Source organism: Corythoichthys intestinalis, chromosome 6 (genome assembly GCF_030265065.1).
Source record: "Corythoichthys intestinalis isolate RoL2023-P3 chromosome 6, ASM3026506v1, whole genome shotgun sequence".
NCBI classification, from domain to species: Eukaryota; Metazoa; Chordata; class Actinopteri; order Syngnathiformes; family Syngnathidae; genus Corythoichthys; species Corythoichthys intestinalis.
Genome location: NC_080400.1, coordinates 35,490,160 through 35,504,497, shown reverse-complemented (window position 1 = coordinate 35,504,497; position 14,338 = coordinate 35,490,160). Strand labels below are relative to the sequence as shown.

Below are 14,338 nucleotides of genomic sequence, written 5' to 3'. Positions count from 1 at the left end.
TAAATTGCTCTCTGCCGGGCGGTTTGCCGATCCGCAAAGACAATCGACAACCCAGTCGTCATGTCAAATAATCCGGGCTAGTTATGTGTGATTTTCCGCTTCGAAGACTTTGAAACATCATTCGGTTCGGGTTAGCATGTCGGCTAGCTGTCAAGCCTCTTGGTTTGTTTACATTCTCCGAAGCCGGGGAAGGGAAATGACATATGTCTGATTTAGGTGTCATAAAATATCGTTCGGGAGGTGCGACAGTAAAGGTGAAGTCGACAGTTTTGACCATTATGGAGTAATTTTGCCATGTCGTCCTGAATAAGTGCATTTTTATTATTTCATATTCCATTTAGCACAAGACTGTTATTTGTCATGACCATGCCATTTATTTAGCAATTGGGGAAAATACTTGGATAAAAAGAAAAAAATATTGAAGTAAAGAGACAGAAACAATGACATTTTGCAGCTCTCTTCGTCGCGTTTTCCTCGTTGTGAATAGTTCCCCCTCGACGGGCTGACTGGTCCTTCTCAAGCCATTTATTTATCTATTGGGGAAAAATACTTGGATAAAAAGAATATCCTGTAAAAATATTGGAGTAGAGAGACTGAAACAATGACATTTTGCGGCTCTCTTCGTCGCGTTTTCCTCGTTCTGAATAATTCCCCAATTCCTCAATGGGCTGAATAGTAAAACCGATGAGCCCAGTCTCCCGCTGACGTCATCCACCTGTTGGGGACGCTAGAGCCCTATAATGGTAGGCGTGGCTAAACGGCAGATTAAAAGACTAATTTCTCGTCATCTGCGCTTTGCTAAATTGTTGTGAAAAGTCGAATCGTCTCAAAATATGATTCTAATTCACATAATAATGCTATTTAAGACTTTTTTTCTCATGTCGTATGCTCTTTAAGGTCATCTACCTTTTGATTTTCATTTACTTCCTGTTGATTGTGGGGTATTTTATGGTTCACTTGCTGTTTATTTTGTGTTACAGAACAGGAAGTCACCTGTAATGCCCTAAAATGAACAGCAAGTGACCTGTAAATGCCCCGAAAATCAGACAGAATGACTGTGAATGTTCTGGTTTTTAAATGAACGAACGTTCCCAGTCTAAATGGATTGGGCGTGGAGAACCGTCAATGGCAGCCTTTTTTGTTTGTTTGTTTTTTTAATTTGACACTTTTTAAAAACGATATCTCAATTCTTGACAGGAGCATATCGATAACCTTTTGGATACAAAGTATCACGATATATCACCATTTCGATATTTTGTCACACCCCTAGTTATCATCATGATCAATAATTATCGAGGGGTCGTGAAGGACAAACATTTTGTCTGTGCTGTGACTTCTCACATTCTTCTAGTAAACAAAAAAAATTGGGCGAATGAACTCTTTCAGGGACAGTGATCACTACAGTGGACTGCTATTCAAAAGTTGACACTAAAAGCCTTCAACCCTTTCTAGCGCAAGTGACTATTTTTGGTCATTAAAAAAACTTATATACACTATTTGCAATTATTATTACATTGTTATCTTTTCTACATCATTAATCATGATTGTAGTTATTATATTATTTTCAATCACTATAAATATAGTTATCAGTGTTGGGCACGTTACTTTAAAAAAGTAATTAGTTATAGTTACCCACTACTTCTTCCAAAAAGTAACTGAGTTAGTAACTGAATTACTCTATAGTAAAAGTAACTAGTTACCAGGGAAAGTAATTATTTCCGTTTCTTTAAAAAGAAGTTGTTGTATGTCAAAGAATTTTTAATTTTCTGAGAGGTATTCGAGTCAGTTGAATAGAGAAGAACAGACAGGTAGTTGTGTTATAGAACCTTGTAATATTTATTGCACCTCACCAGCAACAGATTTATCCTACACTTGAAGTGAAACAAAAATAAACAGTAAACAACATAATAAAATAACAATCAGCAGTAAACAATATAAAGTGAGTTTAATCAATTAAATCTAACTCTCACAACCTGAGACAACTGGTCAAGTCACCCTCAAAGCGTCTGCCGTCCTCAAGATGGAAGCAGCATTCTTGCTGGCTGACAGTGGGGGATGGGAACGAGGCTAGCATTCAGGTGTAGCAAAAACAGAAACGTTAGCAAGCTTTGGAAAGCACTGTCTAATTGAATGAGCGGGACAAACAGCCTGGAGTCATAAGAAGTACGTGCGGTAATATTTTGATACAGAATTATACGAGGCACCCTAAAGTGCACACGGCGCCAATATTGTTTTGCTCACATGATGCGGGAGTGAGTTCGAGACACGGCCTGCCGAGAGCCGTACGTTTGTGTTAATGTCGAAGTTATATGTGCTATTAAAGAAACGGAGTGCCAGCACGTCCTGTGTGTGCCACGTTTGTGTGCCTTCTCAGTTATTTTCCTTTCATTCCAGCACATGAATCAACTAGATGGGCGGGGCTGCACAACACACCTGCGACGCATCAGGAGCACTTATTATTTAAGGACTCCTGTCACCATACACAAGTGTCGGACTATTGCATATGCTTGTTACCTGCCTTGCTTACCGCTGTGTGCTCATCGTCATCCTCGGTGCTTCCCGACATTCTTCGCTCGTGTTCTGGTTTGATCTTATTTACTTTGGTGCTTTTTTGGATTTTGTTGTTAGAATTCTGTACTTAGTTATATTCACGCCATCTTGCGTGCTCTCTTAGTTGTACTTTGTGATACTCGCGTTTTCTAGCGTGCTCTCTCAGTTGTACTTTATTATACTCGCGTTTTCTAGCGTGCTCTCTCAGTTGTACTTTGTTATACTCACGTTTCCTAGCGTGCTCCCTTTGTTGTACTCATTAAATACCAACATTCGTTCTACTGATCTCCTGGTCTGTGTTTTGGATCCACATTAACAGCTTGCCGTTCCTAACAGTGTGGTATATCTTTGCCAAGAAAAAGCACAAAACAAAACACGTGCGCTATTCTCGAACCTGAACGCACCCCAAGTCTTGGATGACAAATAAACAGATTTGCTACGGCTGGTAGTTTCTTCAATTTATACAGAGTAAGTAACGCACCGCTTTTGACCGTCAGTAATGGTAACAGCGTTGTAACGGCGGAAAAAATAATTAGATTACCCCGTTACTGAGAAAAATAACGCCGTTATGTAACGGCTTTATTTATAACGGCGTTATTCCCAACACTGATAGTTATAAATAGTGTAACTGGCTAATTTGATTACTTTTTTTCAGTAACGAGCAATCTAACGTATTCACTTATCCAAACCAGTAATCTGATTAAAGTTAGTTTCCTTAGTCTCTGTGCGTTACTATTTTGTTAATGCGTCATAATGTTTGTAGAATGAAGAATATTGTAATCATGTACAAAGAGCATTTTGAATAGAAAATGTTCCCAAACGTTTGTTTCCATGGTAACTGCTCATAGTTACTTCCTGTTGTGGTCTCAAGTCACACGCGCTAAGCATGGCCATGCAGAGACTGATGGAGGGGCAGGTGCTAAGATCACAAGGGGCACATGAACAAGAATTTAACACACCTTACAAGAGCATAACTTAGTTTAACCAGCTTTACAGTATAATTGGCTGTGACTGTGAAAGACCTTAATTGGGAGGGGGGAATAGCGAATAGAAAACAACACTGTCATCAACACTTTCTGACTGTGAATTAGTCTTTGCCTCTTTTCTTACTTCAACCTCTATATAAAAATTCCTTCCTCAAATTGTTGTTCATCTGAGAACAAATCACATCAGATGTTCACTGAGCCATCATCAGTAGTTTTTTTTCCCAAACTATTATTTCATTATTTTCCATATTTGACAACTCCAGCACCTAATAATTAATAGAGTAATGACATAAAATGTTATAGAACAATAACATTGTAATTGTGTACGAAATTGAACACACAATGAACACGAATATCTAACAGCGCTCTGCACGGGGGCAGCTCTACAGCAACAACAAACAATAATATGACTACAATGCAAGCTATTTGAAATTCTCAAAGGTCCAAATCTGCACCTAATTTGTCCTCACTAGGCACAATTATAAACGATCATAGTCATCCTTATTTTCGGCTTTGAATTGAATTTTAGAAAATTTCACTGTTTTTGTAAAGAAAATATCGCAAATTCGTTTTTGCGCAATGTTAACGTCTTTTCTTTGTTCTTTTCAGTTCCAATAGCGCCTTATTCAAACTGGCCTGGTAGCAAGCAAGGTGTCAGGTGGTGACCATGTTCTTCATAAAAAAAAAAAAAATTAAAAAAAAACTTTCAACATATATCTAGGCCTGTCTAATCCCCAAACCTAAATGCGCCATTGTTTCAATATGTTTAATTTATTTTTACCCCCCCCCAAAAAATAAATCTACCCCAAAAAAAATTTCTACCCAACACTAGGAGTTGCTGCAGCACCCTCAGCACCCCAGTTCCCGCGCCACTGTTTACCTCCCACCATTACAATAGCAAATGGGTCGCAAAGCCAGATCTGGAGACCCATTGAAATTCTATTGCAGTCGCTGACCAAAACAAGCCCTACTTTCCCGATCTATAAATGACAATATATTTGTTATTACTTGTCATAGAATAATGATCTTGCTATCATTGGAATTTCGCTTTTAGACTATTGTAATGATGCCCATTTTGTTTGCATTCCATAAATTACATTTTTTTTTCACTTACTTAAAATATAAAGAAAATCATTCATGTCTTTACAGTCATTACACATGCCCAGAAGAACAAGTCGTGCCCTCGTTAAATGGGTGTAAACTGTAAACCTTAAATATGTGCTTCAAGGCAGCAAGCACATTGAGTTGGTGTTAACCACATCAGCTGCACTTCTAAGGTTCTGAATTTGAATCTCATATGCATGTGTGGATGGTAAGGGTGTAACAGTACATGTATTCGTATTGAACCGTTTCGGTACTTGGCATTCGGTTCGGAACAGAGGCGTACCGAACGAGTTTCTGACGTAATGTAACCCTTACTTTTCGAGGCTGTGAGTCGATCGGGTTACAGTTTCTTTGTGTGATTATATTTTCTCTGTCTTCCCTACTATAATGAGGATGAACACGGTAGGACAGTAAGAAACGTCAACGGTGCAACAACGTGGCCGCCGCGAGAACGCAGTGAAATGCGGCCGTTACAGTTAATCAGCGAATGCACACCAGTCGCAGTGCAGCCGCGTGTTGCGTCCCAGACGCGGCTCAACGCGATGCACGAGAAAACAACGGCAGAGTTTATTATTTGACGCGAGACACGGCCCTCCTGCGTTAATACTACTAGCTAGCAGACCGGAAGTCACTCGTGTAAAAATACGGTGGATCCGGTCGATTTTCAAACTAATATGCAATCGTAACCCACTTTTTGAGTCAATCAGATCTCTTGAGTGGTAGATCGGTGCACAGTTGACTTGTCTTTGTTGATTTACAGTTGTCTTCTCTGCTATAATAATAACCAACAGGGCCCCGTGTTCAATACAAAACCCTCCTACCACAACAAAACAAGTAGGAACTAATATTCACATAAGAACTAACGTTTTACAACATAAAATGTACAATATAAATGAAAACTACATCATATTTGTAAAATACAAACATACAGTAAAATAAATAATAGCACATTTAAATAAAATAAATTGAAATGAGCTAAAACACCTGAATTTAAATAATAAGAATAATATACAGATCCTGCTTACACAATTAAATTTATTAATTTCTGTGTGGCGCTTTAACTTGAGAAAATCCACCAATAAAGCTTTTGAAAACCGTTCATAAGAAAAAAAAAAATCATTAAGGCATTTCATTTGTAAAATACATGTTAAAATCTTTGTCATTGGGATTGCTTTTCTCTTTAGCACAGGACTTTTTTTTTCTTCTTGCTTTCAGAAAGAAAGCTGACCAATACGCGGGGTCTGAAAGGCAAATTGTTGTTGGATTGTTATCTTTGAATACCCGCTACTTTTTGAGCAGAATTCTAGCTTTGTATAGGCTACTGTTCCTATTGTTGAAAGCACAAAAGTGTGTAATAAACAACTAGCACATTTATATTTTGCATTTTGTTTTCTTACTGAACCGAAAATGAACCGAACCGGGACCTCAAAACCGAGGTATGTACCGAACCGAGATTTTTGTGTACCGTTACACCCCTAGTGGATGGAGTTATCAAGTTCCTCTGTGCTTGCAATGGTTCTCACGTTCTAAAAACATGTATTTCAGGTTACTTGCACTCTAAATTGTCCACATGCATGAATGTGAGCGTTAATGTTTGTGTTTCAGTTTGTAAGTTCAGTGCATAACGCTCGTCATGCCTCAAATCAAATGAGTTAGTCTCATACTCACAATCGACCCCAATGAGAACAAGTAATGTGGGTATCACGTGTTAGGAGTTGGTAATTTCAAAATAACTGACTCATCGCCTTTTCAGGGGTGTTTTTTTAAAGGTATGGTCTATAAAAGCCAGGTGCAACGGCTTGCTATACCTGGCAATCGGAATCACATAAATCCAACAAAGAACAGCGATTGTGTTACAGTCTTTCATTATTTGCATGCTTCGGATTTATGATGCGATGGAAGTTATTGCACAAATTTTAAGATAATTAAGCATTATCATCAAACCGGAAAGGTTTAAAGTCATGAATCGAGGTTAGTTTAAAGGTCCTTGTTATGGGGAACATCTTTCTCAATGAGCAATGCGCATGCATGTGTATGTGTGTGTGCGTCCGCATGGGTGAAGTGAGGCTGACGTAGAGGACAAAAGTTCACTCTACTGCTGCAGTAAAAGTAACCAATTACCATACATGTCTGGACATGTCAATTCCGGCAATTCTAGCTATTATTTGCGCTAATGTCATGAATCATTGCCTAACCTGCCACTAATCGTAATTTTCAAGTTATTTGTGCGAGAAATGCAATAAATCAGTTAAATTAAAGTACATGTTTTCAGTATTGGTTACGTCAAGTAAAAGATTACACCATGTTACAGGAAAAGTTTTGTTCTTGGCTTGAAATCATTTTATTTGTGTTGCTTGGGTCCAAACTAAATGAGAAAGTGCCACTAAAGCGGTAAAAGTTGTTTTGTTTTTTTTTCTAAAATTAGAGGCTATATTCAAAATTTCCAATTTTACGTCCTAGTTATGCAGAAAATTTCATTGTTTTGTGTTTCAGGTCAAAATAAGTTTATAAAATAAAAAGGGAAATTAGTAAAAAAAAAAAAAAAAAAAAAAAAAAAGGAAAACAGTAAAGAAAAGTGGAAAATGGAATTTCAAAGTCGTGACCACAAACCCAAACTTTTAGGGAAGCAAAAGTGTTTTTATAAGTCAGAACAAACAATATGTGTTACATGGTGTTATCTGAACTACTTTGTACATATTTGGATATCAATTTGTCCTATGTTGAACTTAAGGAAAAGCACATTAATTTAAGAGTATTTAGACACTTCCTTAAGAATACATGCATGTAAGTCAGGGCTTTCAATGACTTCTCTCCTTAGCTATAAGCTACTAAAAGCTCTGATCAACATGGACATTTATTATCTTAGGCCACGTTTACACGACAACTATCTTACGCAATAACGCAAAAGTGACGTTTTGCTGTTATTTGAATCCCGCGTTTACGCAAACATTATGTGTGGGGAAAACTGCGTGCACACGGAAGCGCAAAACCTCCAATTTGCCGATTTATGATGCATTCCCAATGTGTAGGTGCCAGCACCACCAAAATTAGATTCTTGCGTGTAACCCTTCTCTTCTACTGTTTCTTCTTTCGTCCTGGTCAAATAACAACATGGCGAAGTCCATCAGGCAGAGTAATTTTGTGTAGAGTAGTGAACAGTTGACTAGATTCTTGAATAATCTTGAACGCAGTGAGGCCGTCTACAAGGTTGCTACCTGAAGACACCAGCCCCTTTCACACATGCCGAAACACTTTGAAAATCTCTGGATTTAAACGGGCAGCCCTTGTATGTGAACGCAATTTCCCGGGTTGACTGACACAGAGATTACGTGGACATTTCACTGGTCACGTCTTAGTATAATGCCCGGGAAAGTCCTGGGACGAGGCTTCTGTGATCGCAATTATCAACATAGCAAGCTGGAAATAGCTAAATTAAACTGAAAACATAACGAAATAAAATTGCTACTGGATCGTACAGCCGAGGCAGAGAGTCCATCGTCCATCTTTGGAAGTGTGTGGTTTATTTTGTTGCCAATCGCAACTGCGCAAACAAGGTTGTACCTCAAAGCAGATAACAACAGAAGGATATGTTCAAGGGTTTTTTAACTCATTTGCTCCCAAAAACGTATAAATAAGTTCTATTTTGCTTCAGTGTCGCAGACACGTATTTATACGTCTTTTGCGTTTTTTTTTTTTTTTTTACAAGAGGCATCTATAGGTTCAGATGTATCTATTTAAAAAAAAAATTTTTTTTTTTTTTACAAGAAGCATCTATAGGTTCAGATGTATCTAAGATACAATGCACGTGGCTCAAACCCCATTTTAAAGCAATAAAACTGGCTACTGGTGATCAGTAGCTTATTTGGTAAGAACTCATCTCGGGCCAAGAAAGCAAATGAAGAAAATTAGTCAGGAAACGGAAGTTGGAGGGATCTTGTGAAGATGCGTGAGAATTTGAGAAAAATGTGGAGAACAATCTGGGGGGAAAAAGGCAAACAACACTGGAGGAGTGTTTTGAAAAGAAAACGAAACCATAGTCAAAGAAGGATTAAAAAAAATCTATCTTGATGAGATAGACGGTGACGTCCACAATAGCGTCAAGTTCCACACGCGTTCTGCGGAGCTACCGTTGCGTTACTCCTGAGCCCGAGGTTGAAACCAACGATGAAGATGATGAAGATGATGAAAAAAGTGAGACCAATTTTGATCCGGACTCATCAGATTACTGCGAGCCACCTCATCCAACCAGGCGCAGACGAGAGCCTTCCATTCGCCTGTCATTATAGCGCTCTAGCGTCCCCAGCTGGATGATGACGTCGCAGGGGTCACGATTTCCATTGAGGGGGAAGATTCAGAACGAGGAAAATACGACAGAAAGCAGCAAAATGTCATACTTGTTTAAATCTCTCTACTCCAAAATTTTTTTCAGGATATTCTTTTTATCTAAGTATTTTCCCCCAATTGCTAAATAAATGGGACAAAAAAACAGTCTTATGCTAAATGGAATATTAAATATTAAAAATGCATTTATTCAATGCGACAGGGCAAAATTACTGCATAATGGTAAAAACTGCTGACTTCTTCCTCTCCCTATTTTATGCCACCGGAGTTAGTCCTGCTTTTGTAATTTCCCTGCCCCGGCTTCAGAAACGGAGGAAAGAGTGTAAACAAAACAGGAGGTGTGACAGCGAGCCGACATGCTAACTCAAACCAAGCAGCTTTTCCCAGTCTTATTCTTGCCTTTCGTAAACTAAAAATCACACAAACTACCCACTAGTACTACTGATTGTCTTCACCGATCGACCAGCCCCGCGGCGAGCAGATTTTGACTCGTCGTTCTGCTGCGGCCACGGCAGGCTGGCAATGCTCATCGCCGGGAATGAATGCCCAAAATGGCCCATTCTCGGCGGACAAAACGGCCAACGTCGAAGCGGGGTGCTGCTCGTGGCCAAGCCAAGGAAAGAACATTCTTGGTGGGCACGCAAAGTGGGCTGCGCGGGCTAAATCAGCCAGTCCATTGCCGGCGAGTAAGATACGGTTCGTCGTTCTGCTGCGGCCACGGCGGGCTGGTAGTGTTCGTCGCAGGAAATGAACGCCAAAATAGCCCATTCTCGGTGGACAAACTGGCCGATGTCGGAGCGGAGGGCTGCTCATGGCCAAGCCCAGGATAGTGGTCTATTGGCAGCCACACGAAGAGGACTGAGGGGGTGGAAGTGACCATGGTGTTCGACAAACCACCGGTCGTCGGCCAAGTGGCCTTCTCAGTGGACAAGGACTATTTTTACACACAAAATGCAAGCCATCTCCTTATTAAAACGTGTGCCATGATCCCAGTATTTGACATTATACAAAACACGTGATTTACTCACTTCCTCAACGGTCCAATGGTCCCACAGTTGACGGACTTGTTTTGGCCATTCTCTGCGAAAAAAAAGGCTCACGGGCTTCTCCCAGGAGCAGCAACAAAAGCCTGCAGCACATTGGGCTGGCGTGATGCGAAAAATAAACAAATTCATCTGCAAAATCAGCTGAATCCGCTGTCCATCTTTATTATATAAAGCAATGGCCGTATTGTGAGATGGTGACCCGGGTGACATCACATTCGCATTCTTCCTCAATCCAGGAAGTCATTCATTGTCATGGCGCGGGATTCAAAAAATTGAATAAATAAATCGATCGCTTCCACACACATCCAAGCAGTCCATTTCATTCAGGAGCATAAAATACAGCGTGAAATATGAAATAAACATGCTTTTTGCTGTCATATGCACTTTAATTTCTTAGTGGCTCAACTTCCAAGTCTGTTATATTTTTATTTTGTTTTACAAGTACGAGTTCAGCTTCTACTTGCTGTTTGTGTGGTCATGTTAACAAAATCTGCCCAGGGCCTTCAGAAACAGGTTTGGTAGCCTCCACCAGGTGGATGATGGATATAGACGAATGTTGGACATGATTAAAAATTCATTTTCGTGGAAGACTTTTCATGAAAAACCTCAGCTTGGGAGGGTAAGTTGGCTAAGATAGTAGCTGATTTGTATCAATCCAGATAATGATGTACCACACAACAAGTGAGAACTAGCTTATTCTGATCAGTAAAAAAGGCAGATAGGTTGTTCTTTATTGCGTTTGTCGTTTTCTTTCGTTCTTTCTTTGTTCTTCATAAAATGTTCAAATTTATAATGTAGAGCAGGGGTTTAGAGTTGTGTGAAAGAATAAAAATGTTTAACTGTTTTTTTTATTATTATTTAATGGTATTAGTCCCAATACTATATACAAATATAATCTCTCTCTCTCTCTCTCTCTCTCTCTCTCTCTCTCTCTCTCTCTCTCTCTCTCTCTCTCTCTCTCTCTCTCTCTCTCGCTGTCAATAACATTTTGGCGAAGAGCTGAAAATGACAATAATAAACACAACTTTTCCTATGACATTGATATCAAAATTGATGATTATAGATTTTGACTTGGGAATTTGTACTCATCAACCGTTAACACAGCAGGTTCTCCATGGTGTTTTGTCTCCATCCACTGGATCATTGTAGTTATTGGTGAATTTTCACTGGGACGATGTGCTTGTCCTGTTTTTATTATTCTTTTTACGTTTGGCTATATTGGATTTACAATATGTTGTTTATTTGTACTGCTCTGTCAAATGTAAAAAAAAATATGCTGCAATTTTTCCCTCACTAGAATTAAAAAAAAAGACTTCTTTCTGTCGCATTTATTTGCTTGGGATTTAATTTTCAATTTGACAGCTTCATGCATTGGCTCCAAGTCAATTTAATAAACTTTACATTCATATGACTTTAAAACAGACATTATGACAGTGATGACTTCTGTGCTTGGGCTGTGGAAGTTACTGTCACTTTAAGAAACTTGTGATTCTGACAAATGACTGCAGCGTCAACGTGATAGCAGTGCGCATACCACAGCTCTTGGGTATTTGTCCTGAAGTCTGATTTCATGAACAAAACCATAGTTCATGTTGGCTGGGATGACAGTCATGTGATCGTTGTAGTTTATTTTCCTTCCATATGCGCAGCAGCAGAGGACAGTGCGGAGATGCTGCTGACTTCCACGTGTGATTGCCCCTTCACCTCTCTCTCTTCTTCAATGCGGCAGATGTAAGATGCACCCACCTCGTTGAGGCGACATACCACTGGGAATTTGGTTTCATACGGCAGGATAAAATGATGACGCTTTATCATCTTAAGCGAACACAACGAATATTGTGATTCTTGGTAAGTAGTGTTATTACTATTATTATTATTATTATTTAATTATTATTGTTATTATTGCGGGGATAATTAGAACTATGAATTGGGTTGGGTGTAGACGTGTTTGACATTTATTGTGGTTTTGTTTTTAACATTAAAAATGATTAATATGTAACTTTCTGCACAAGAAAGATCCAAATTTTAGTGTTTGATTTCTTTCCTGCGTCAGTCTGTTTGACATGCATTTTATGTCAAAGTTGATCTGCGTACCTTCCAGCGCGCATTTCAGCCATGTCATGTCTTCAAATTCCACAACTCGGGGGTAGGAGAAATACTTTCGGGTCAGATTCTACACAAGATGTTAGTTAAATATCAATTTCAGATGTTGTAATTTGCTAAAATTCAAGCGGCATAAGTCATGGGTTTTGGAAGCATTACGTGTACCAAAGAAAATTGTCCTTTAAGTTATTTTAAACACATGTGCTACAATACTATGACGTACACAGTTTGTTAAAAAAAAAAAAAAAAAAAAAAGTGTTTATTTCAACCATTTGTTTTAGACTTGAATGGCTTATAAATGAAAATAAACTATACTTCCGGAACAGTCGATGAATGCTCTTGACGTCGTAACATGAAATTGTCACTAAATTATTATTAAATGTGCCACATTTTTTGTTTAAAAAAAGAATATTTCTTCAACAAACAAAAGTTTTAAACTAATCTAGACTAGCAGACACATATTACCACGGAAATATGTTATATTAATTTTTGAAAATGCCTTAGTCACAAAATCGCGCATGCGCGGGACATCACCTACTGTTTCGGCGACATAAATAATACGACGGAAAAAGAACTCGCACTCACTAAATTGTGCGTCAATAATACAAATTCTGGATGTGTATTATTTCGATTGACTGTCGAGGAAAATTATACCCTCAAAACAAGGGAAACGATAAGAAATCTCAGTCTTTTCACACTTCCGGACGACACGGAAGTCAGTGGGCTTGAACGCTCTCATTTCATCTGTACTCCTGAGCGAGCTAATTCATTTTTATTCTTAGAACATTGCCTTTGAAGGAGTCGCTTATTGTGATGAGAGCAAAACACTATGCTGCTCACTATTGTCGTCGTTACAACAAGTGTTTCCTGGAATACGTCATGGCGTAAAATTGACAACTATCTTACAGGACCGTTAACGCCGCGCGTTGGTCAAACACAAGTGAGTGCTAATGAGATAGCCGAATAACGTATCTCTCAACGCAACAACACCCGGTGGTGTACAGTGGAAAGAGAGAAACTCTAAACTCATTATTTATTATTGCAAACTGTTTCTCTGTGTTTTGCTATGTTATGTTCTATTCATCTATCCGCATATTAAAATGAGTGATTGCACATTTAAACATAACAGACAGGTGTTTCATGGAAGTAACGGGACTCTTGTGGCGCAGCTCGGATGGAGTATCCATACGCGAATAACAGTATATAGTCCCATGAACGCACAACATCAGCCGCAGCGACATGGCCAACTGTCCACGTCTGTGGTAAGTCAACATAAAACCATTTTATGCGCTTGCAAAAGTGCAAATGTTACTATGACAGAATGATTGATGAACCCCTTTGGAGATGTCATTTCTCTTTAGCTTCAACTCTGGTGTCTGAGTAGCAAATGAATCTTGAGTGTTTGGATTCGCCACTGTTAATAGTATTTACTATGTCCAATTATGTCCGGTGAAGTTTATTATGGCCTTTAGCTATCGCTGAGCTGGTTGCCCCACCCACACAAGGCATACCAGTTGCTTGGGGCCAGTGCTTCTGAATAAACAGTAGTGCTGTACAATCATCAAAACGATATAGATTTATCTATCAAGATTTTACATGCCTATAGTCATTATGGTCATAAATATACCTGTTCTTGTAATGCACATTTTGGCCATCAGATGACGCTTAATTAGCGCTGACTTTGCGCAGTACTGCGGTACCTCGACATACGATCGCTTCGACACACGATCATTTCGACATCCGACGTAAAATTTGACTCGCCATTTGTTAATTTCTCCCATTGATTTTTTTTTTGTTTCAAAATGCATGCATGGTACGAAAAATATAATAATTACCTTGAATCCTGGAACAAATCACTCCTGAGACAATCCTTCCTGTTTGTATGCGGTACAGCTTTCTTACTTTTTCAACCTAAATACAGCGTTGGATCGCTGCTTGTGTTTGAGAATAACTGCGACCGACTGAAGCGGAGTGTGGGACGGCCACATACTTGAAGGCGTGGCGCAGAGTCTGTGGAATGTACCCCGTCAATATCATTATGAAGTTTATGTTATTATTATTATTATTGTAAGCTACAGCTATCTTAAAAGTCAAAACCAATAGAAATAAGTATTAATAAATCGTTAGATTTCTTGCGAACAAAAATTTGTATGTTACCGTGCTGCTTTTGTTTACGCTGGATAATTTTCGGTTGTAGCACTACTTGAT

General features: G+C 38.9%; 1 protein-coding gene across 4 annotated transcripts in view; it reads left to right on the top strand.

Moving 5' to 3' along the window:
* The first annotated feature begins 11,540 nt into the window (after positions 1-11,540).
* The window catches only part of sacs (sacsin molecular chaperone), a 35,472-nt gene continuing 32,674 nt past the window's right edge, over positions 11,541-14,338 (top strand). For 2 of the 4 annotated variants that reach the window (XM_057838822.1, XM_057838819.1), the window contains exons 1-2: positions 11,541-11,875; positions 13,260-13,392. In XM_057838822.1, the coding sequence (XP_057694805.1) occupies positions 13,370-13,392 (23 nt within the window). In that variant the 5' untranslated portion in view covers positions 11,541-11,875; positions 13,260-13,369. Of the gene's footprint in view, positions 11,876-11,936; positions 13,071-13,259; positions 13,393-14,338 lie in introns of those variants that run through there. The other 2 variants (XM_057838821.1, XM_057838820.1) reach the window with 2 other exon arrangements.